We start from the raw sequence: 25,686 nt of genomic DNA, 5'->3' as shown, positions 1-25,686 counted from the left end.
TGATTTCACCAGAGAGGTGAAAAGACTCGCCCAGGGTCGTGCCTTTGGGCATGGTGAGTGCCCAGGCAGGGCCAGTGTGAGAAATCTAGCCACTGTGCTCTGGCAGCCCTCCCCGGACAAGCAGCTCAGCCCCCTCTGTGCCACCTGTCTTGTTTCCTGCAGGCACTGGTGCCCTGTCTCTACTGAGGACTTCTCCTCTCTTGGGTCACTTTCACCCCGCATGAGAGTTTCTTATGTCCCTACCCCATGTCTTCCTCTGGCCTGTGAGCTTCTTGAGGGAAAGACTCATGTCTGGATCATCTTGAAATGACCCTCCACCAGAAGTAAAGTAATGCTTAGCAGATGAGTGAATGAGTGATTAATGAATCAGTGGATAAATGAATAGCTAATGAAGAAATAGATGAATGCATGCATAAACAATAAATGAATCACTGCATCTAAAGGAATGAATTGGAGGAATCATTTTATGAGTATATTTTAAGAGCCAGTCCGCCAGGCTGGGACGCTTCTATCGAGCCATTTTGTTATTCTGAAACCCCGCCGGTACAACTCCCTCAGAGCTTACCTTCGTCCTCAGTTTCCCACCTCACTCTAGCCACGTGCTCCCGGTTACTCCCCAGAAGATCCAATCTTCTGGCTTTCAACACCATCTAAATGCTAACATCACTCAAGGGCTTTTCCCCAGCGCTAATGTCTTCTCTGAACTTCAGTCTCCTGTATCCAACTGCCCACCTGCCATCTCCACGAGGGGGTGTCTAATTAGCGTCTCAAAACTAACATGTCCAGAACTGAGCTCTGGGGAACCCTTACAAAACACCCCTCACGTGCACCTGTCCCCGCCCAGTCAACGGCAGCTCATCGATCCCCGTTGCTCAGACCAGAACCCTTGGAGTCACCCATGAGCAAACTTGGTTGATTCCAACTTCAGTATCTGTCCAGAAACCGACCGTTTCTTGCCACTACAGCAGCGATAACACTGATCCCGGCCCTCATCTCCTCTCCTGTGGGTTGCTGCAGTAATCTCCTCACGGGTCTTCCTGCATTAATCCCAGCTCCCTGGCTGTCCACGCTCAGCAGGCTGCCAAAGAGATCCTTTAAAACCTAAGTCAGATTACATCGCTTCTCTGCTTAGAACCCTCCAACGGCATCTCACCTCGCTCAGAGGAAAAGCCAAGGCCCTGCAATAGCCCACCAGGACACGATCTGAGCCCTCCTTACCCTTCTGACATCACCCCCTCCTCTTGTCCCCTTTGCTGCCTCACTTCCAGCCTCAGTGTATCTAGTATGTTCCAACTTCAGGGCCTTTGCGTTGGCTGTGCTCTCTGCCTGCCTTGCTCTTTCCCAGGCTCACTCCCTCATCATCTTCAAGTCTCACTCAAATGTTCCCTTCTCAGTGAAACCTTCTCTGATCACACCATCTGAAACCACGTCCCCCTCCTGGTAGCACTTTCAGTTCCCCTTATCCGTCTCCCTTTCTTTCTTTCTTTCTTTTTTAAATAGCTTTCTTTGCCTTCCAATACGCTCCATAGTTACCGTGCACTTCTGCTTATTTTCTGCTCTCCTCCTCCCTCTGCCCATCCCAGGAGAATGCAAGCTCCGCCAGGTAGAGAGTTTTTTCTGTCTCATTCTCTGCTGTGTCTCCAGTGCCTAGAACATGCCCCACAGATAGTAGGTGCTCAATAAATATTTGTTGAGTCGGTGGCTGAATGAAGGATACATGAACGGTCCCTGACAGCACCTCCTGGGACCGGTTGTTACTCTCTCAGCTCTTGAACCAAGGCTCCTCCTGCTCCGGACTGAAGGTTTCCTTTAAGGCTGAGGGCTTCTTCCCTCTTCCCAGCAGATCTTGCTTGCTTGACGCCTCCTCTAGCAGTAGCCGTACTGATGCCCAAAAGGGGCTCATCTAGCACAATCCCTCCCAGGGCAAGAAAATCTAATCAGCAATTTTCCCTCCATGGAGAAGTCCAAACCCTGTCTGCAATTCCAGCTGATAGAAAGGTCTTGCAGTTGCCCCTGGGCTGGAGCGAGAGGTGTTCTTTTTTCTTGTGGTGACACAGCTGGGTAGAATCAGGGCATGAAGCCAGGTCAGTAGAACTGCAGGACCTCTGCCCTTTCCCAGCATCACCTGATTACCCTTCACAACGTGGTCAAGTGGGAAACCACAACATTTTGGAATTCAGACAACCCCAAGAATCTGATTCAGTCCCCTTCTTGGCACTTTGAACCCTCACTAGGCAAATAGGCAATTGACAGGCCAGCCTGTGAAGGGCAAAATGACTGGGTGGACTTGGGGTGGAGTGCAGGCAGTAGGCTTGTGTTCTGTGGTGAGAGTTCAAACCCCAGGCGGGCTGGGGGCCTGACCTGCCTGGCTGAGCCGGGTAAGAAGTGCTGAGCTGAGTTTTCTCCATATGGTTCTTTCGTCTTCTGACCTGAACTTGGGAACTGGATGGGTTTGTTTTTTTTTTTAATTTATTTTATTTTTTATTTTTGGCTGCGTTGGGTCTTCGTTGCTGCACACGGGCTTTTCTCTAGTTGTGGCGAGCGGGGGCTACTCTTCGTTGCGGTGCTCATGCTTCTCACTGCGGCGGCTTCTCTTGTTGCGGAGCACGGGCTCTAGGCGCGCGGGCTTCAGTAGCTGTGGCTCGTGGGCTCTAGAGCGCAGGCTCAGTCGTCGTGGTACATGGGCTTAGTGGTTCCGCGGCATGTGGGATCTTCCCGGACCAGGGATTGAACCCGTGTCCCCTGCATTGGCAGGAGGATTCTTAACCGCTGCGCCACCAGGGAAGCCCCAGGAACTGGACAGCTTTTGATATACAAGAGTGTTTACCACGCACACATAAACATGTTCACACACTCACATGCTCTCAGCCCTGGGAACTGAACTAAACCGTTCTCACCAGTTGCCTGAGGGCAGAGGGTGCTAGAAAGCTGGATCAGTCCAAATCATTTGTAAAATCTACAACCTGGCTACTCAAAGTATGGTTTGTGGAGCAATAACATCACCTGGGAATTGGTTAGAAATGCAGAAGCTCAGGCCCTAACCCAGACCTACTTAATCAGCATCTGCATTCTGTCAAGATCCCCAGGTGATTCACATGCACGTGAAGGTGTGAGAAGCACCTGTCCACTTGGCCCTGAAGAATCTAGCCCTGTCTGCCTCCTTAGTCTCAGCTCCTGTTTTTTTCTGCTCTCCTACATTCATTGCAGCATTATTTACAATAGCCAAGACATGGAAACAACCTAAGTGTCCATGGATAAAGACAATGTGATATATATCATATATATATATATCTGATAGATAGATAGATAGATTAAATGGAATTCAGCCATAAAAAGAAGGAAACCCTGCCATTTGTAACAACATGGATGGACCTTAAGGGCATTATGCTAAGTGAAATAAGCCAGTCTCAACTCTTACCTTCCATCCTCCACCCCAACTATCTCTTCCAACTTACTACTTCCTCTGCAGTTCCTTGAAGTCCATTGCTGTGTCTCGGTGCCTGGCCTTTGCACATGACCAATTACCATATGTCTTTTAGGAAACTTTTCACAGCCACCTGCCCATATTCCCCAGGCTGGATTAGGTGCTCTTTCTGTGGTCCCATGGTTCTCTGAGCTTCTCTCCATCAGAGAACTTACTATACCACATTGTAATCCCCAGTTGAGGAATCAGTGTTCCTCTTCCAGGCTGGAAATTCCTTGAGGACACAGATAAGTTTTAGTTACCTTTGGGTCCTTGAAATCTGATACCAAGTAGGTGTTCAGTAAACAGCTGTTGAATAAATGAATGAAATAATGAGGGAAATGCCAGCCTCATAAAACTTGTGTTCTTTCTTATTCAGTTCTTACTAAGCTGAGCATCGTGGCTCCCACATCCAGATGATGCCTCCCACGGTGGCTCTCTGGAATCCCTGCTCTTCCCCCAAGCTCCTACACTTTTTCCAATTGTGATAGCAAAGCTCAAAGAATCACAGCTCCCTCAGAGTGTCCCCAACCAGGCTTAATTAACCTTGAAAAGGACTTGGTACCAAGACGTCAGGCCGGGATATTAACAGGACCCAGACTGAAGTCCCAGGAGCCAAGGCACAAATTAGCCAAATCCATCTTGCCCAAGGGCTGGCTCAGCCCAACGATAAACCTTGGGTTCTCTGCTGGACCCGTGAGCTGAGGGTCTGCGCCTTCATCCTCTACTGAAACAGGGAGACAGTAGGTGTCTGGCTAAGTGCAGCGACAAGGGCGGATCATTCACAGCCCTGGATGCAAGTGTAGAACAAGAATCTTGGATGGGAAGCAAGTTCCTTTGCCTCCCCAGGTCTCAGTGTCTTCATGTGAGTAATGGGGATAAGTTCACCAAACTGAGTACCTTACCGAGAAGCCTTGTCAGCGTCTGTTGAGACACTGGATTTGCAAGTGTTCTACACCCAGGAGAAGCTATTAGTGGGATGGGGAAAGTAAGTGTCAGGGATGTCCCAAATCTAATGGCCAAGTGCCACTTCTATTTGTGGAATATAAGATTCAGGCCAGAGGCTTGAGATACAGCCCCTTCTCCAAACACATGAGGCAAATCCCTGTCGTACAGGGAAATTACTAACATTCACCCTATGCCCCCACTTATTATTTCCTTATATTTTCAAAGTGTTTTCCAGATTGCTCTCCTTTTTTCTCAGCTGATTCTCATATACAAGCAGGGCATCTGGTGCTCTTGCCATTTACTACCCCTGGGTCTCAATTTCTCCATCTGTATAGTGGAGGTGGCCATGCCTGCTCCTGGGTTTCTTTGGAAGCTTACATGAGACGACGCAGAGGAGGGCTTAGCCCGGTGTCTGGCACGGAGTAGGTGCTTGATAAATGCCGGCTGTTGTTTTGATCAAAGGACGTGGAAAGAGCACTGGACTGGGGGTCAGAAGGCCACAGTTCAAGCTGAAGCTCTGACGTGAGTCACCCTGTGGCCTTGGGCAAGTCTCCTCTCTTCTTGGGACCTCAGTTTCCTCATTCTGCACAGAGCTGGGCAGGGGCCGGTGTCCTCGCTCCCCTCCACCATTGTTTGTCTCTGATTCCCCAAGCGGTGTTTAACTCACACTAGTGCTCGAGGCGTCCAACCGGCTGAGTGAGAGCTTTGTTGGAGTCAGGAGCTTTGCGGAAAGTTCAGCCCTCTTATCAGATGCTGGGAATCTGCTGGTTGCCATGACTACGGAGAGCAGCATCTAAGCTCCAGGTCGCTGATTAGCAGGAACCCAGCGGGGAGGCCTTGAGGAATGCAGCACTTGTGGCTCCCTCCCTCCTTCTGTGAAGTGGAGTGCACTGGCCCTTTGACTTCACTGTTTTAGCCGTCCCCTGAAGAGCTCGCCTTCTTTTAAGTATTTTTTTTAATGCAACATCAACGGACTGTGTGGAAAAAACGAGGCAGCTGCCTGTACTCCTCAGCAAGGATGGAACACAGAATTTTTCTTAAAGCCCTGCAAGGATGCAAAGCTGGAGGCAAAGAAGGAAGATGGGTGGGGCTAAGGGGGTGGAGGTACCATGGCTGAGGTCTGAGTCCACTGAAGTGCTGTGTGGCCTCAGACTGGTCCTTCTCCCTGGACCTCTGCTTCTTTATATGTGAGGAGAGGTTGCATCTGACCTGTGGTTCTCACATGAGATTGGTCATCAGAATTGATTTGTAAATTCATTCATTCAACAAATGTTTCCTGAGCAAGAAGGCATGCTGTCTATGCCAGGCACTAGATCCTTGGGGATTCGGTGATGAGAGAAGAGACTAGTTCCCACTCTCAGGAAGCTTACATTCTAGTCCAGAAGACAAACGGTTAGCAAATAAACATGTAAAATGGTCATTTCAAATAGTAACAAGTACTGTGACGGAGGGAAGGCACAGCAGGCCACTGTGGTGGTGGCCGGTGATGAGAGCAGCACGATTACATAAGGGGATGAGGGAGGGCTTCTCTGAGGAGGTGACATTTGAGTGCAGAGAAGGAGCCGGCCATGCAGATAGCTGGAGGAGGAACAGCATACCAGGTGGAGGGAACAGAAAGAGCAAAGGCTCTGAGTAAGCGCCCTGTTCCATTTGAGGAACAGCGAGAAGGCCATGTGGCCAAAGCAGAGTAAGGGACGGGGAGAAGGGTAGGAGATGGGGTCTAGAGGGACAGAGGCCAGATCATTCAGAGCCTTTTAAACCCGATAATCAGTTTGGATTTATTCTTGACCTAATAGAAGGTGTAATTACCTGGGATGTTTCTTTAAGTTGCAGGTTCCCACGTTTCATCCTTGGAGACTCTGATTTACTATGGCTATGATGGGACCTAGGAATCTGTATTTTTTAAAAGTTCCTTAGGGGCCTCTGATACTGTGCCATGTTTAGCAGACCCTGGACTACGTGATCCCTGGGTCTCTTTCAGTTTTAAAAAAGCTAAGAAGCAAAGTATTAGAACACATTTTAAAAATCTTAAATGTTACATCAGGAAGGATTCCTTTCATCTTTCCCTCCCCACTCCCTGTCAGCCTGGTAGAATTAATTCTGTTTTTGTTTGTGTTATAATCCCAGGTGAGGTACTCAACACCAGGAAGGGGAGACCAGTGCTATTGGAAAAATAAAAGAACTACCACAACAGGGAGTGTCAAGCTGTAAGCTGCAGCAACTCCATTATACCTCTCTGCTCATCAAACCATTGTCAGGGTTTCCATCCCTGATTCTCCACCCTGCTGCTGGCAGCGATGGATGAGACATTGTCCCTGCCTTAAGCCTTGTCCGTCAGTGCCTGGCAGTAGTATCCCCCAGCTTTCCCTGCACTGGGGATAACCCACGCCTCTATTAGCACAAGTCACTGAGACCTTCCATCCGATGCCAGCACTATTTGTCATGTATTTATTCACTGCCAAACTCCTCACATCAACTCAGTTTCTGCCTGGTGCAGGGTTGCCTCAGGCACATATTTGTGTCTTGGTTTCCTGTAATGCTCCAGAAAGTCCAAAATTCCATTCTTGTGTGTGTGTCCAACTCAAGACTCTGCTGGGCAATACGCATCCATTGATAAACTCACTGATCACTAAGTCATTGCAATAGTCTCCCCATCTCTTTCTTCCCTTCCTTTGAGTGTCCTAAGCCAGTGGAGTGAACCTTCTGAAATGTAAGCCAGACCACATCATCACCCATCTCAGCCACATGGGACCCAAAAGTCTTCCATGACCTATGTAGTCCAGGCTCTGCTAAACCTGGCACAGTATCAGAGGCCCCCAAGGAACTTTTTAGGAATACAGATTCCTAGGTCCCATCAAAGACCTCATCTCTGATCTCTCCTCTTATCACTCTAACCCCTGCTTGCTATTCCTTGTATATGCCAAGTGTCTTTGAACTTGCTATTCCTTCTGCCTAGAACATATTTCCACTGATTGCAGATACCTGTGTAGAAGTTGTATATTACTGAGCAGCAAAATACTCCAAATCTTTGTGGCTTAAAACAACAATAACCAGTTATGTTTTGCAGTTTCTGTGAGTCAGGAGTTTGGCTGGGTGACTGACTCAGCACTCTCATGAGATGGTGGTCAGATGTCAGCCACAGCTGCTATCTTATCTGAAGGCTTGACTGCGGCTGGAGGACCCACTTCCAGGGTGGCTCAGTCACATGGCTGGTAGTGCTGGCTGTTGGCAGGAGGCCTCAGTTCTGTCACATGGGCGTCTCCACAGGGCTGCTTGAGTGTCCTCACAACATGGCGACCAGCTTCCCTCAAAGTGATCAATCCAAGAGGAAGAGGCAGAAGTTGCCTTCATGACCTAGTCTTGGAAGTCACATATCATCACTTGTAATTCAGTCTGTTCATTAAAAGTGAGTCACTAGCCCATCCAGTATTCACAGGGGGGGAAATTAGGCTCCAGCTTTTTTTTTTCTCTTTTTAAAAATATGTTAATATAAATGTTTCAGACATTACATGAAATTTCTAAAAATCTTATATTTGTACTTGTATGGAAATATGTATGGAAATATGTTAATATAAATGTTTCAGACATTACATGAAATTTCTAAAAATCTTATATGTTCTGGTATAATGTTATAAGTAATAATCCTAGTTATTACTTTAAAATGTATATCTCAGAAATAACTAATTTTCTTGTCAACTGCATTATTATGAACTGTCATCAAATCTTTAACCGTGGTCATTTTTAAGTCTTTTGTCATTTACAGACAGTTCTGGGTGTACTCTGATGATTTTGCAAATATGTTCCTATAAAAGGGTTTCATCTTCAAGAAATACATGGAAAAGACTCTGACAAGTACAGGTTTCTGGTAACGGACTGTACTGCTGAACTGAATGAATAAGCATTTTCAGAACTCTAATGAAAAACTGATGAACTCATAAAAGTGCTAACAAAAGATCAAGATGAAAAAAAAAAAATTAATTACATGGGACTGAGTGAACTGATGAGGATGAGTATAATTTTTGTGACTTTCTGTCTGAATTAAAAAAAAAAAAAAAAAATTTATTTATTTTTTATTGACGTATAGTTGACTTACAATATTGTGTTAGTTTCAGGTGTACAGCAAAGTGATTCCATCATATGTGTGTGTGTGTGTGTGTATACACACACACACACACACATATATAGATATTCTTTTTCAGATTATTTTCCCAAATAGGTTATTACAAAATATTGAGTATAGTTCACTGTGCCATACAGTAGGTCCTTGCTGTTTATCTGTTTTCTATATAGTAGTGTGTATCTGTTAATCCCAAACTCCTAATTTTTCCCTCCCCCTGCTTTCCCCTTTGGTAACCGTAAGTTTGTTTTCTATGTCTGTGAGTCTATTTCTGTTTTGTAAATAAGTTTATTTGTATCGGTTTTTTTAGATTCCACATATAAGTGGTATCATATGATATTTCTCTTTCTCTGTCTGACTTACTTCACTTAGTATGGTAATCTCTAGGTCTATCCATGTTGCTGCAAAAGGCACTATTTCATTCTTCTTTATGGCTGAGTAGTATTCCATCATATATATATCACATCTTCTAGGATTCAGCTTTTGATGGTATGAGTGTCAAAGAATTTGTGAACACATTTTAAAACCAACACAAACTGCAAGGTTAGTCTCTGATCCTTCAAGTCTGCACTCTCTTGTTACTTCCTAAAAAAGGCCTTCCCTGATTACTGTATACGAAATAGCAGTCACCCGCTCCCATTTCCTAGCCCCATTCCACTGATTTATTCTCTCCATAACTTATTACCAACAAATAAGCCATATTGTTACTTTCTTGTGTGTTTATTACCTGCTTTTCCATCTGTAATCTAAACTCCATGATCTCGGGGAACACCTGTGTCTTGTTCACTGCATCACCAGACTTAGAACTGGCCTGGACACACTGCAGGCACTCAGGGAATAGGCGTTAGTGAATGTTGGGTTAGCCTTGGCTAGGACAAGTGTGGGAAGAGGCAAACCTTGCTGGAGGCTGGGCAGAAACTGCAAGCTTTGAGTTATCTGAAAAGAGCCAGGGCGGCATTCCACACAGATAGACCGGAGGGAACGCAGACATGGAAATGGAACCCTCATCGTGGGAGAAGGGGTGTAGGGAAAACTGGAGTTCTGGTAGCATGGAGTTGGCAGTGAGGAGGGCTGGGCAGACCCGACTAGAATCTCCATCCTTCCTGGGCTTGAAGTATCTCCCAGCTCTGCTTCTAAAGATGCACCGATAAGCGGCTGACAGAGGAGGATGTGTTTTGCTGCCCTTCCTTCAATATTGACCAGGCTTGGCCTGCGCTCCTGGCAGCCCTAAGGAGCAGGGGGCTTATCAAGTGCATTCATCCTGAGTCATAAAACCGATCTTGATGCACTGGCTGCAGGAGCTCGGTGCAGGAGAAATGCTAATGCCTTTGATCAGTGCCTGACCTGGGATTTGCAGGCAGGGTGAGCAGGCAGGGATACTCGCTGGATGGTGCCAGATCCACCTGTGGCTCTCAGACTCCTGACTCTGAATGACAGGAGCCAGGAGACTTGAGTGACAGCTTCTTCAAAGGCTGAGTAACTAAGCAACTTCCTTTCCCTCTCTGGGACTCAGAGAAGGAGGTGGGACGCAGGTAATTTCCCTGTGTTATTTGGACCTCATCTCAGAGGCAGAGAAGAGAACTTCAGGCCTTCATGGGAACTGCCATCCCAAGTAGGTGAGCTCACACCTGCTAAGGACACCAAATGGGAGGTTTGGTTCACAGAGAAGTAAAGGGAAAGGGAAGTGATATTTCTTAGGCCTTCCTGTTTGCTTATATTATCTCATTTTATCTTCACAACAACTCAACAATATACGGACTGATATTATTCCCTATTTTATAGTTGAGGAAACTGCAGCTCGGAGAGGTTGAGGGACTGATCCCAGGACCTAGAGTTACTAAATCGTGAAGATAGTGTTTAAATGAAGCTGTCTCTGTGCCATACACAGATAAGGCAGAAAAGTGGGAGAGAAATGGCAAAGGAGAGTTTGAACTAATCCTATACTGCTTTGGCCTCCAATTAAGTCTTGAGGAAGGAAGTAAAATGCTGGTTTCCAGCCTCTCCCTGTGATTCAATCAGGTTAGGCTAGGCTATGCCGCAGTAACAAATAAATCCCTAAACCTCAGTGGCTTAACCTAACTAAGGCTTATTTCTGTCATGCAAAGTCTGATGTGGTCCAGGCATCTCTCCTCCATCAAGTAGCTTCACCTTTTGGAATGTGTGGCCTCCAAAGTCACTGTGACAGAGGGAGAGAGAGCTGGAGATGACACACAGATCTTACTGCCTCAAACTGGAAACAATACATATCTCTCCCATTCAGAGACCATTGACCCTTGATGGTATTATGGCCCCAACTTTACTCCGAGGGAGGTTGGAAATATTCTGACATCTATGAATGTTTGATGAACATTAAGAATCTCTGTCATATCCTAACACTTTTGCCTCCTTATTTCCTCCCCTATAGGACAGAACCCCAGAGCAGCCCCATGGTCCCAGCTCAGGATGGACCCTCGGAAAAGCTGAGTCAGCCTCTGGCCACTGAGGTCTTGGGCTCCAACAGCTGGGAGAGAGGCAAAGCCTGCCGGGAGGCCAGTCCTGCCAGAGCACACGGGTGAGACCCTGCCCCGCTCCCCTCTTCAATCTAACAGGGAAGTTCAACTTGAGGATGGAGAAATGAAGTTTGTCTCTCTGACGACTCTTCCCCTCTCGCTTTTGCAAGTTCCTCTTTGAGATCCTTAAATCAGATCAAAACCCATCTGAGAATTAGATGGAAGCTATGAATGCCGAGAATACTCCCCAAATTCTGTGTACCATTTCGGAGGACACATAGACCCCTGAGGCTTATGAACAGGAGTCTCTAGTTAAGAGCCTGAATCCTGAGGCAGTGGCTTAGGAAGCCAGAGCAGCTCTCATGGCCGAAGTCTGCTCCTCCACCCAGGCTGCCCTCTACCCAGGCTGGCTACAGGCTTTAGTTAGTTAGGCCGTGATTTCAATGAGGGAGAAACAGTTAAGTCCTATCAGCTTGAAGAAGTGAAGTTCAACATCAGTTCCAGAGGATTATCCCCAGGAAACAGAAAAAAAATAAAGTTGTTTCCATAAGAGGCTGCAAGAGATGGAGAGAGAAGGGGAGGGGAAGGGAATTTCCATACTTTCAAATCATTGACTCCTAGACAGCCAAAGGAGACTTAGTGTGTTGTAGGGACTTGCGTTCAAACCTGCACACCATCACTTACTAACTGAGTGACCTTGGGCAAGTTTGTTTTCTTGTGTGAGCCTCAGTTTTCACAACTATAAAATGGGGATATTGAGATCTAATTCTCAAAGTCAAGTGAAGATTAAATCAGATCAGGTGTGTACAGATCCTGACAGTGAGCCTGGAATATAAGAGGACCTTAAGATGTTAGCTGGGGTCTCATGGAGCCGGAAGAGAAGGTTCTGGACATGATAATCTAAAAATGATGCTGTGTCGTCCATTTCATTGTACAGTGTCCAGGCCTCTTGCTCCCTTCCCCTATCTGTGACCTGCCCTCTGACATGAGTAAAAACCACAATATTGATGATAATCCTATTGCTAGTGATAATCAAAATCATAATAATTATAATAATAGACACTACATTTACTGTAAACTTGCTCCGTGCTGGTCCAGGGCACATCGCATGAGTAAGCTCCCTCGTTCCTTGTAACGAACTTAGGACACAGGTCTCATGTTTTATACCCATCTTACAGATGATGAAAATGATACTCATAGAGGCTGCCCAGCTAGGAAGTAATAGAGCAGTAGTTCAAATCCAAGTGTGTCCGTTTCTGGAGCCAGCATTCTTTACGGCTGCATACTTTCCCTCCACGTATCTGACCACTGTGTAGTGGACCACTGTATATGTGACCGCTGCATACTTAACTGCTGCATGTTTAACCGCCCCTTATGTCACTGTGGTGCACTTTACCACTATTCTGGCCCTACCGCCCCACTGTGTGCAAGGGCACACCTGGGAGACTGGTGCATGGAAAATAAAGAGGTAGAGGAAAGGCATCTGGGATTTAGGGAGGGGGTTAATTACCCCCCTCACAGACATCAAATCCATCCAGATTCAAGGGCTTTTTTTTTTTCCTAACAGTATTTTTGTTGACGTATAGTTAATTTGCAAAGTTGTTTTAGTTTCAAGTGTACAGTAAAATGATTCAGATATATATATATATATATTCTTTTTCAGATTCTTTTCCATTATAGGTTTTTACAAGATATTGACTCTAGTTCCCTGTGCTGTACAGTAGGTCCCTGTTGTTTACCTATTTTATATATAGTGTGTATATGTTAATCCCAAGCTCCCCATTTATCTCCCCGCTCCCACCCCACTCCATAAGTTTGTTTTCTATATTTGTGAGTCTATTTCTGTTTTGTAAATAAGTTCATTTGTATCATTTTTTTAGAGTCCACAAATAAATGATATCATATGATATTTGTCTTTCTCTGTAGGGCTTTTGGGTTTTATCTCATCACTTAAATCTGAGTTTAGGATAGTGGTTCCCAAACCTTGCTCCCCTGAGACCCTGGGGTATGAGAATGAAGTGACAGTAATTGACAGAAACAATAAAATCTTTCTCTATTTTATAAGACACATTTTTAAAAGGTCTTTTCTTTCTCCTTAGGCATTTATGCCTTAAATGTTTTCAGTTTTTCTCAAATTCCTGGCAGCTGTTACACTGGGAAGTGTTTATATGAAACAAGGTGATTTAACAAGTGTCTAAATTATTTCATCCATTCATCCCTCATTTGGTCACTCAACAAATGTTTATTAGGTTCTTACTCTGTGTCAAGCCCTCGTTGAAGGAAAAATTTGGAAGTGGCCTACCGTGCTTACACAAGAGGCCTGTTTGCTTCCTGGATATGTGTGCTGTGTTTTGTGCTTTATATAACATGTAAGTGTAGTTAAGTAGCTAGGTACTTAATCCCTATGATTTTTATTTTTAACCTGCTAAAAGTGACTCTCTTGAAACTGTTCTAGATATGGCTATATGATTTTTATTGGCTGACAATGTGGAGACCTTAACATATATTCTAATCACTGTATCGTTTTTTTCTACTAACTGTAAATACCAGATTCTTAGAATGGAATTAATTATGGCAGCATTTTATGATGTTTTGTAAAGAGTTGAGTAACTTCCAAAAGATCAGCCACACAAACAAGTGTGAAAAGCTGGTTTTGTGGGAAAGCTCTCAGGCTAGGAATCACACAGGCCTCGATTCAAATTCCAACTCGGATACTTCCTTACTGTGCAGCCGTGAGCAAGGCAATTCAACTCTCTTGAGCCTGGTTTTCTTCGCCTGTAGAATGAGACAGTAAAAATCATAACACCAAGATGGCGTGCCTGTCGGAGACCCCAGTCTGCATGAGCGTCCTTTCGGAAGTAACAGCTAGCAGTCACCACTATGTTGACAGGCTCTTTGACCCTGATCCCCAGAAAGTTCTACAAGGTGTCATCTGAATACCCCTTTAGGATTTGTTAGAAAGGAGACCCGACTGCAGCTGCTGGATTGCTGCCGGGCTGAGGGACGAGAACGAGGCTGGCCACCATTCAGCAGCAGACCCTCTCGAGACTGTCTGCTTACCCTTGCTCCTGTGGGGTTACCACAGGTAGAAGCAGGAGACGGGCTCAGCAGCAGCCGACAGGCCATGACCCAGGAGGCGCAGTGAGGGACAGAGCTGCTGCTGTGTGGCTGACAGGGTCTTGGTGCTCCGGCCGGGTGTCAGGCCTGTGCCTCTTGAGGTGGGAGAGCCGAGTTCAGGACACTGGTCCACCAGAGACCTCCTGGCTCCACTTAATATCAAACAGCGAAAGCTCTTCCAGAGATCTCCATCTCAACGCTAAGACCCAGCTCCACTCAACAACCAGCAAACTACAGTGCTGGACACCCTATGCCAAACAACTAGCAAGACAGGAACGCAACCCCACCCGTTAGCAGAGAGGCTGCCTAAAATCATACTAAGGTCACAAACACCCCAAAACACACCACTGGACGCAGTCCTACCCACCAGAAAGACAAGATCCAGCCTCATCCACCAGAGCACAGGCACCAGTCCCCTCCACCAGGAAGCCTACACAACCCACTGAACCAACCTCACCCACTGGCGGCAGACACCAAAAACAACGGGAACTATGAACCTCCAGGCTGTGAAAAGGAGACCCCAAACACAGTAAGTTAAGCAAAATGAGAAGACAGAAAAACACACAGCAGATGAAAGAGCAAGGTGAAAACCCACCAGACCAAACAAATGAAGAGGAAATAAGCAGTCTACCTGAAAAAGAATTCAGAATAATGATAGTAAAGATGATCCAAAATCTTCGAAATAGAATGGAGAAAATACAGGAAACGTTTAACAAGGACCTAGAAGAACTAAAGAGCAAACAAACAATGATGAACAACACAATAAATGAAATTAAAAATTCTCTAGAAGTAATCAATAGCAGAATAACTGAAGCAGAAGAACGGATAAGTGACCTGGAAGACAAAATAGTGGAAATAACTACCACAGAGCAGAATAAAGAAAAAAAGAATGAAAAGAATTGAGGACAGTCTTAGAGACCTCTGAGACAATATTAAACACACCAACATTCGAATTATACGGGTCCCAGAAGAAGACGAGAGAAAGAAACAGACTGAGAAAATATTTGAAGAGATTATAGTTGAAAACTTCCCTAATATGGGAAAGGAAATAATCAAGTCCAGGAAGCACAGAGAGTCCCATACAGGATAAATCCAAGGAGAAGCATGCCAAGACACATATTAATCAAACTATCAAAAATTAAATACAAAGAAAAAATATTAAAAGCAGCAAGGGAAAAGCAACAAATAACACACAAGGGAATCCCCATAAGGTTAACAGCTGATCTTTCAGCGGAAACTCTGCAAGCCAGAAAGGAGTGGCAAAACATATTTAAAGTGGTGAAAGGGAAAAACCTACAACGAAGATTACTCTACCCAGCAAGGATCTCATTCAGATCCGACGGAGAACTTAAAACCTTTACAGACAAGCAAAAGCTAAGAGAATTCAGCACCACCAAACCAGCTTTTCAGCAAATGCTAAAGGAATTTCTCTAGGCAGGAAACACAAGAGAAGGAAAAGGCCTTTAATAACAAACCCAAAACAGTTAAGAAAATGGTAATAGGAACATACATATCGATAATTACCTTAAATGTAAATGGATTAAATGCTCCCACCAAAAGACATAGACTGGCTGAATGGATACAAAAACAAGACCCATATGTATGCTGTCTACAAGAGACCCACTTCAGGCCTAGGGACACATACAGACTGAAAGTGAGGGGATGGAGAAAGATATTCCATGCAAATGGAAATCAAAAGAAAGCTGGAGTAGCAATCGCATATCAGACAAAATAGACTTTAAAATAAAGATTATTACAAAAGACAAAGAAGGACACTACATAATGATCAAGGGATTAATCCAAGAAGAAGATATAACAATTGTAAATATTTATGCACCCAACAGAGGAACACCTCAATACATACAGCCATAAAAGGGGAAACTGACAGTAACACAATCATAGTAGGGGACTTTAACACCCCACTTTCACCAATGGACAGATCATCCAAAATGAAAATAAATAAGGAAACACAAGTTTTAAATGATACATTAAACAAGATGGACTTAATTGATATTTATAAGACATTCCATCCAAAAACAACAGAATACATTTTCTTCTCAAATGCTCATGGAACATTCTCCAGGATAGATCATATCTTGGGTCACGAATCAAGCCTTGGTAAATTTAAGAAAATTGAAATCATATCAAGTATCTTTTCTGACCACAATGCTATGAGACTAGATATCAATTACAGGAAAAAATCTGTAAAAAAATACAAACACGTGGAGGCTAAACAGTACACTACTTAATAACCAAGAGGTCACTGAAGAAATCAAAGAGGAAATAAAAAAATACCTAGAAACAAATGACAATGAAAACACAACAACCCAAAACCTATGGGATGCAGCAAAAGCAGTAATAAGAGGGAAGTTTATAGCAATACAATCCTACCTCAAGAAACAAGAAACATCTCAAATAAACAACCTAACCTTACACCTAAAACAATTAGAGAAAGAAGAACAAAAAAACCCCAAAGTTAGCAGAAGGAAAGAAATCATAAAGATCAGATCAGAAATAAATGAAAAAAAAATGAAGGAATGGTAGCAAAGAGCAATAAAACTAAAAGCTGGTTCTTTGAGAAGATAAACAAAATTAATAAACCATTAGCCAGACTCATCAAGACAGAAAGAGAGAAGACTCAAATCAACAGAATTAGAAATGAAAAAGAAGAAGTAACAACTGACACTGCAGAAATACAAAGGATCATGAGAGATTACTACAGGCAACGATATGCCAATAAAATGGACAACCGGGACAAATTCTTAGAAAAGAGGAAATGGACAAATTCTTGGAAAAGCACAACCTTCCGAGACTGAACCAGGAAGAAATAGAAAATATAAACAGACCGATCACAAGCACTGAAATTGAAACTGTGATTAAAAATCTTCCAACAAACAAAAGTCCAGGACCAGATGACTTCACAGGCAAATTCTATCAAACATTTAGAGAAGAGCTAACACCTATCCTTCTCAAACTCTTCCAAAATATAGCAGAGGGAGGAACACTCCCAAACTCATTCTACGAGGCCACCATCACCCTGATACCAAAACCAGACAAAGATGTCACAAAGAAAGAAAACTACAGGCCAATATCACTGATGAACATAGATGCAAAAATCCTCAACAAAATACTAGCAAACAGAATCCAACAGCACATTAAAAGGATCATACACCATGATCAAGTGGGGTTTATCCCAGGAATGCAAGAATTCTTCAATATACGCAAATCAATCAGTGTGATAAGCCATATTAACAAACTGAAGGAGAAGAACCATATGATCATCTCAATAGAAACAGAAAAATCTTTTGACAAAATTCAACACCCACTTATGATAAAACCCTCCAGAAAATAGGCATAGAGGGAACTTACCTCAATATAATAAAGGCCATATATGACAAACCCACAGCCAACATCGTTCCCAATGGTGAAAAACTGAAACCATTTCCTCTAAGATCAGGAGCAAGACAAGGTTGTCCACTCTCACCACTATTATTCAACATAGTTTTGGGAGTTTTAGCCACAGCAATCAGAGTAGAAAAAGAAATAAAAGAAATCCAAATCAGAAAAGAAGAAGTAAAGCTGTCACTGTTTGCAGATGACATGATGCTATACGTAGAGAATCCTAAAGATGCCACCAGAAAACTACTAGAGCTAACCAATGAATTTGGTAGAGTAGCAGGATACAAAATTAATGCACAGAAATCTCTTGCATTCCTATACACTAATGATGGAAAATCTGAAAGAGAAATTAAGGAAACACTCCCATTTACCATTGCAACAAAAAGAGTAAAATACCTAGGAATAAACCTACGTGAGGAGACAAAAGACCTATGTATATGCAGAAAACTATAAGACACTGATGAAAAAAACTAAAGATGATACCAACAGATGGAGAGATATACCATGTTCTTGGATTGGAAGAATCAACATTGTGAAAATGACTATACTACCCAAAGCAATCTACAGATTCTATGCAATCCCTATCAAACTACCAATGGTATTTTTCACAGAACTAGAACAAAAAATTTCACAATTTGTATAGAAACACAAAAGGCCCCAAATAGCCAAAGCAATCTTGAGAAAGAAAAACAGAGCTGGAGAAATCAGGCTCCCTGACTTCAGACTATACTACAAAGTTACAGTCATCAAAGACAGTATGGTACTGGCACAAAAACAGAAATATAGATCAATGGAACAGGATAGAAAGCCCAGAGATAAACCCACGCACATATGGTCACCTTATTTTTGATAAAGGAGGCAAGAATATACAATGGAGAAAAGATAACCTCTTCAGTAAGTGGTGCTGGGAAAACTGGGCAGCTACACGTAAAAGAATGAAATTAGAACACTCCCTAACACCATACACAAAAATAAACTCAAAATGAATTAAAGACCTAAATGTAAGGCCAGACACTATAAAACTCTTAAGGGAAAATATAGGCAGAACACTCTGACATAAATCACAGCAAGATCTCTTCTGACCCACCTCCTAGAGTAATGGAAATAAAAACAAAAATAAACAAATGGGACCTAATGAATCTTTAAAGCTTTTGCACAGCAAAGGAAACTATAAACAAGATGAAAAGACAACCCTCAGAATGGGAGAAAATATTTTCAAACGACTCAATGGACAAAGGATTAACCTCCAAAATATATAAACAGCTCATGCAGCTCAATATTAAAGAAACAAACAACCCAATCAAAAAATGGACAGAAGACCTAAATAGACATTTCTCCAAAGAAGACATACAGATGGCCAAGAGGCACATGAAAAGCCGCTCAACATCACTAATTATTAGAGAAATGCAAATCAAAACTACAATGAGGTAACACCTCATACCGGTCAGAATGGGCATCATCAGAAAATCTACAAACAACAAATGCTGGAGAGGGTGTGGAGAAAAGGGAACCCTCTTGCACTGTTGGTGGGAATGTAAATTGATACAGCCACTATGGAGAACAGTATGGAGGTTCCTTCAAAAACTAAAAATAGAACTACCGTATGACCCAGCAATCCCACTACTGGGCATATACCCTGAGAAAACCATAACTCAAAAAGAGTCATGTACCACAATATTCATTGCAGCTCTATTTACAATAGCCAGGACATGGAAGCAACCTAAGTGTCCATCGACAGATGAATGGATAAAGAAGATGTGGCACATATATACAATGGAAAATGACTCAGCCATAAAAAGAAACGAAATTGAGTTATTTGTAGTGAGGTGGATGGACTTAGAGCCTGTCATACAGAGTGAAGTAAGTCAAAAAGACAAAAACAAATGCCGTATGCTAACACATATATATAGAATCTAAAAAAAAAAAACATGGTTCTGAAGAACCTAGGGCCAGGACAGGACTAATGACGCAGATGTAGAGAATGGACTTGAGGACACGGGGAGGGGGAGGGGTTGGCTGGGACGAAGTGAGAGAGTGGCATGGACATATATACACTACCAAATGTAAAATCGATAGCTGGTGGGAAGCAGCCGCATGGCACAGGGAGATCAGCTTGGTGCTCTGTGACCACCTAGAGGGGTGGGATAGGGAGGGTGGGAGGGAGATGCAAGAGGGAGGAGATATGGGGATATATGTATATGTATAGCTGATTCACTTTGTTGTAGAGCAGAAACTAACACACCATTTTAAAGCAATTATACTCCAATAAAGATGTTAAAAAAAAAAAAAATAACACCCTCAAAGTGCTTTTGTGAGCATCAAAGTATTTAAAACATTTGGTGCATAATAAGTGAATAAACAGTAGCTGTATTGTTACTAATAATGACAATAACATTTTATTAAAAATCTATTTTCCCAAAGAGGTTCAGCTGGGTTGGCATGTTTCAATTCCCAAGCAGTTTTTCATCCACAACCATATCTTTTTGCCATGGGATAGTGCTTTTAAAAAAATCCCTGGAGCCTGCCCCAATTATAAAAGGAGATAACTTGACTTCATTTAACTGCAGCCTGAGCATTTGAATTTAATTGAACAGCAAATAATTATTCCTGAAAAGTGGAGGATTTTGAGGTTCCTTGAAGCGATATAAGAAATGTATCTTGTTACATTAGACCTTGGCAAATATACTTTTAATAATCAGCTGCTACTTAACCTACCTTCTGCCTCCTATTTAATTTCCAGCAGGAACTACAGACATGATGTATTGGGGAGAGAGGGTGCTGAACTGCCGATTAATTATTTAAAAACTGATTTATTTACCAAGGTGAGCCATTTGCAAATTCAATAATAAATCTATTAAGGAGCAGTTAACCTCTATAACTCTGATTTAACTAATCGATGTTTGGGTAACGTACAGCATCTGTCGCATTAGGTCAGCATTAACTCCTTATTTGAGGCATTTAATCTGAAGTGTAACCAAATCAGCCATGAGGTGGTAATTAAGTATTCACTATGGGTCCTTCACCCTCCAAGGAACTGGATCCTTTCCCAGCAGCAACAGCCCTGACTGGGGGTTTGGGGAACCCTGTGTCCTCTAATGCCCAGTTCTGTTTTCCCCTCAGTGCCTCCCAAGGCAAAGACTTGACGCCACCCCCTTCCTCCAGGGGGAAGAAGAAAAAGAAGAAAGCTACCCGGAAGAAGAGAAGGAGGTGAGGGCCCCAAGGGACATGGAACACTGAAGATGGGGGAATGGACAAAAGAGGGGTAATAAGGGCTTTGGAGTCAGACAGTGACTCCCCTGGGATTCAGATCCCCTCTATGCCTCTGAACTAGCTGTGTGACCTTGGGCAAGTCACTTCACCTCTCTGAGCCTGTTTCCACTTCTGTAAAATGGTGGAAATACCTGCCTCTTGGGGTTTTATGAGAATTAGGTGATAAAATGGATGTGGAAGCAGCTGTCACAGTGTCTGGCACATAGTAAATGACTAGTCTGAAGCATAGTCATGACCATGCATATTTACTTATTTATTTATTTTTGGAGACCTCACGTATGTGAACGGCTGTACCAAGCACTGTGATCTCCATGATCTCTTTTATGCTTGACCACGATCTAGCAGGCAGGCATTATTATCCCTATTTTATTTTTATTAAAAAAAATTTCCCAGTTTTACTGAGATATAATTGACCTATAACATTGTATTAGTCCAAGGTTACAGCGTCATGATTTGACATATGTTTATATTGCTAAATGATTACCACAGTAAGTGTGGTTAACCTATCCATCACCTCATATAGTTACAATGGTTTTTCTTGTGATGAGATCTTTTAAGATCTAATCTCTTAGCAGTACAGTATTGTCAACTCTAGTCACCATGACTCATTTCTCTTATAGCTATTACCCCCATTTTAGAGATGAGAAAATAAAGTCTCAGAGAGGAGGTGACAGAACTACAGACACTTGATTCCGGGCTCCTCAGTTGCTTCCACCACACACAAATGCCAAGGATAATGGACTTTATATTTTTGGCCAGCTATTGACTCTTTTGAACCCTGTGAGGTTTTTCTATGTACAATACCTTTTAATTTTTTTGTATTTAAAAATATTGTCAGATTTTCTTCTAGGCTGTCAATCCCTAGACTAAAAGCAGGTTCAGTGTTCCACACCCCAAGGGGTGATCAGAGAGATGTTCCTTAGAGGGGCGAGTTAAAAATCCCAGCAAACCTTGGAGGCAGTATTTGAAGAAGCCTGCAGGGGGCAGCAGAGAGCAGAGTCTGGATGACTCAGGCCCTAACTCCAGGTTTTCCGGGGCCCTGTTCCCTCCACACCCCTTTCACCTAGTTCTAAGGGGCTAGGCCCAAAGAGGACCCAGAGGGGACTGTGAATGAAGACCCTGAGTTCCATCCATTCTAGGGCAAGGGGTGGAATTGGGGTAAGTGGCCTGAGCTTCCTGATTTTAGGTATGGACAGGAGAACATGTCAAAGGAGGAAACCAGAGGGATCAGACTCCCATCATTCATTCATTCATTCATTCAGTATGTCCAGTGAGCACTCTTTGGGGACAAGTGCTATGATTCCCTAAGTCCGATTGTTTCTCAACCCTGCATCTCCCCCTGCAGACATGTTTTATTTGACCTGCAAAGTGTTTTTTGTCTTTTTAATTGGTGGCCATATTTTAAAACCAGGAGATGTCACACGAAAATATGTTTTTCTGGCAACTTCTTTTTTTTTTTTTTTTTTTTTCTTCTGGCAACTTCTATTCAAAAGGCAGGAGCTCTAGAAGCCCAAGCCTGCATTCCTACCTGAGACCTTCAGCTGATCTGAGAAGCAGCCATACCCCTGGGTCAGGTGCTCTCTGGTTCACCACAGGCCTCACCACTCCTTACTGTCTCCCCTGCTACCCCCCCCCCCAACCTGCTGCATCCATTTAAGCTATCTGAGAGGCAGGCCTCTGTTGGTGTTGAGTTTGCAGCTCCTGATACGCTTCAACCGTGGTATTTTATCAGTGGGAGAACAGGAGACTTGGAGTGAGCAGTGACATGCCCGAGGTGACTTATAAATTAATGGTAGAGTCAGAATTGGAACTCGGGTTACCCGAACCTCAGCCTTGAGTCATAATCATGATTCTAGGGCGTCTCTGTTTCTCGGGTAACCCCTTCATGGCACCACCATGCTGAGTGCATCCTGGCAAGATCTCCTGCAGGGGTTTGGTCTTACCAGGGAGACATAGGGTGGAGCAGAGGAGAGACCTTTAAAGTATGTGCAGTTTTGGAAGAGGGCAGCAGACAAAAATAAATATTTATGGCCTGACCAGGAGGGCAGCTATGGGTGCTATAGTGATTGACAGCAAAGCCCGTGGGATCAGTGAGTCTTCAGTTTGAATCTCAGCTCACCCACCTTGTTAGCTGTGTGTCTTTGGGCAAGTCACTTTACCTCTCTGAACCCTGCTTTCTTTGTCTGAAAAGGGAGGGTAGCAATTGTACCTACCTAAGAAGTGTGTGGAAGGATTAAATGAGATAATACATGTAGTAAAACACGTGGTAACATTTGAAACAAATGCAAACTAACTCTACAAATTATCATCCTTGATGTGTGTTACTGAAAGAGCTGAGGCATGTCTGGGGGCTGGAGAAGGGTCTCTATGAAACCAACCCTGACCCTCAAAGCCTCCCTCTGAAGTGTGTCTCCCCTCCCCGGCAGGTCCCCATCATATAGCCCATCGCCTGTCAAGAAAAAGAAGAAGAAAAGTTCCAAAAAACATAAGAGACACAGGTACTGTCCTTCCTCCTCTGCAAATAAACAGGGATGTTCCCGCTGGGGTGAGGGTGGAGGTGACAGTGGATGGCACTGCAAGGTCATTTGGAAGCTTATCATTTCATTTATAAAAAAATCCTCATCTATGTGTTGTCGTGTATTTGTATCTCGTCTAACTTGGGACTCTGGTTGCAAGGACGAGAGGCCCACGAATGCTAACTCAGACCAGAGGGGAATTTGTTCTAAGGAGACAGGAATGTCTCAGGGACCAGCCAGGCCTCAGTGAGGGGCTAGAACTGACGAATGGAAAGCTGACACAACCCAAGCCGGGCCCCCTGGTGCACACGGGGACGTGGAGTCTGCACCCTGTTCCTGTCTCTTCATGTTGCAGACCCAGCCACAGGAAGATGCTGTATCTCTCGGTCTTGTTCCTTATTCCAAATTCCCAAGGAGAGACCTTTCTGGTTGGTCCAACTATGTCCTAGAGAATGGGATCCTGTGAAACATGGCTTCTGGATTGTACGCCCTTGTGGACAGTGGTTAAGGGGCATTAGGAACTGGACACACAGTCCCAAAGGAGCTCACTATACACATGTGCATGTACACACACACACACACACACACACACACACACACACACACACATGCTTATGGGGAAAAATAAAAGACAGGAAGGCTATGCACCAGAGGTCTCAAATCTGTGGTTAATGGGCCAAGCCAACATTTTATAATTGAAAGATTTCACAATACAAAAATCAAAGTTTTCCTGCTCCTCTATAAAATCAGAAGCTCTCTCTTCATTGGACCGGTTTTCCCACAGGCAGCCATCAGCTGGAGCTGAGGAGTTGCTGTGTGTTTAGACAGAGCGGAGGTGCTGCACTGTCCCCACCTAACCTGCTCCCCTCCATCTACACACGTTTACAGAGCTTGTTTGGCCCCCTGGGCTCAGAGAGTGTGAAGCTATCTTTGGAAGTTAAGCTATTTGCTGTGGTTGGCTGTGGATGACAGGGAAAGAGCGGTTTATATTTTATTTTTGCTTATCTGTATCTTCCAATTTTCCTACACGGGTGGTGGATTATTTGTGCAATTAAACCATCGCAGCAGAACAAAAGGTAAGAGGTCATTTGGGTTCACCTCCCGCCGCATCTCACCCTCTCGTTCAAAGTAGCCCCCACGTGGCTTTTCCCAACCCAGGGGTGTGGGTGCCTTTCAGCCCTTGTGGCCAGAAAGGTCTCAACTCAGTTTGGTCTCACCGATTATGTCTACCACCTGCCCAAACACGCCAACTGATGCTGAGTTTGTGCTCAAGACAAGGTGTGGGCAAACCAATTGTAAAATGTTGCTAATTTGGTGTTCGAAACTTTCCCAACACAGAGTCCTTTGTCGAGGCAGGACCTGCCTGTGACCGCAGACTGCCATCTCGTCACCTTCCTATGCTGAGCAGTTTGTCCCAGTTTAGGGGTTGGAGGGGAAGCAGGAGCATTTTTCTACATGGATCTTGGGAGCCAAGTGGCTTCTTAGTCAAGGGCTTCTTCTCATGGGAAGGAGACTAGGCCAGAGGGTTGGAAACAGACTTGCTTTCTGGGGGCTACCGGTGGCCCAGGGGTTGCTGGAGGTTTGGAGGGAAGAAGGACCACGACATGGGGAATTAGGAGGGGGAGATACAAACGCCGGTTCTTCCCAAGCCCTCATCTACTGAGCATAGCTCTAATTCTAGTCCATTTTCTCCAAGTTCCTGAAATGTTTGGTTAGTGATGGTTGACTTTTTGGAGCTGGGATCGAGGGGTAGAGGATGCATTGAGCTTTTTTTTCTCCCTTTCAATTAAGTAAGGCTTCAAGGTTTAAAATATATATATATCCCATTTTTCACATCTGTTTATTGAATACCCATTGTGTGTCACGGATTAGGATTCAGGGCCCTGAGAACAGAGCAGCGAGCAGAACCCAGTTCCTGCCCTCAAGTTGCTCACGTTCTAGTGGGGAAAATGGTGGTCATATTACGCAGAAGTCTGTACCATAGTGAGGCTAAGCTCAGAAGCTCGCCCAGGGTTTGTGGGAACAGAGAGGAGGCACCAGACCAGCCTGAGTGGATTGGAAAATGCTACAAGGAGAAGATGACATCTGTGTGGGGCTCTGAAGAATGAATCGGGGTTACATAGGTGAAGCTGTGTGGCCCTTGGCAACTTAACTAACTTCTCTGAGCTTCAGCGTCTTTGTTAAATGGTTGTTAATAGTACTTCACAGGTTTGGGGAAGAGACTGAATGAGACAAAGCATGTATGTGAGACACGCTTAGCACGGAGCCTGGCCACCAGTAAAGAGTTCCACATGTGGAAGTCGGTTGTCCCATGAAGATGAAAATGATGATGATGATGATGATGATGAAGCATCCACAACTAGGGAG

The 25,686-nt window shown here is 44.0% G+C and overlaps 1 protein-coding gene across 1 annotated transcript in view; it reads left to right on the top strand.

Moving 5' to 3' along the window:
• The window catches only part of SRRM4 (serine/arginine repetitive matrix 4), a 164,507-nt gene that overhangs the window by 103,039 nt on the left and 35,782 nt on the right, over window positions 1-25,686 (top strand). The window contains exons 2-4 of the mRNA XM_059893841.1: window positions 10,933-11,079; window positions 20,654-20,740; window positions 23,230-23,301. Of these exons, the coding sequence (XP_059749824.1) occupies window positions 10,933-11,079; window positions 20,654-20,740; window positions 23,230-23,301 (306 nt within the window). The remainder of the gene's footprint in view (window positions 1-10,932; window positions 11,080-20,653; window positions 20,741-23,229; window positions 23,302-25,686) is intronic.

This window comes from Balaenoptera ricei, chromosome 14, assembly GCF_028023285.1.
Source record: "Balaenoptera ricei isolate mBalRic1 chromosome 14, mBalRic1.hap2, whole genome shotgun sequence".
NCBI classification, from domain to species: Eukaryota; Metazoa; Chordata; class Mammalia; order Artiodactyla; family Balaenopteridae; genus Balaenoptera; species Balaenoptera ricei.
Note: the sequence above shows the minus strand (reverse complement) of the source record. Positions and strands in the feature narration are given on the sequence as shown.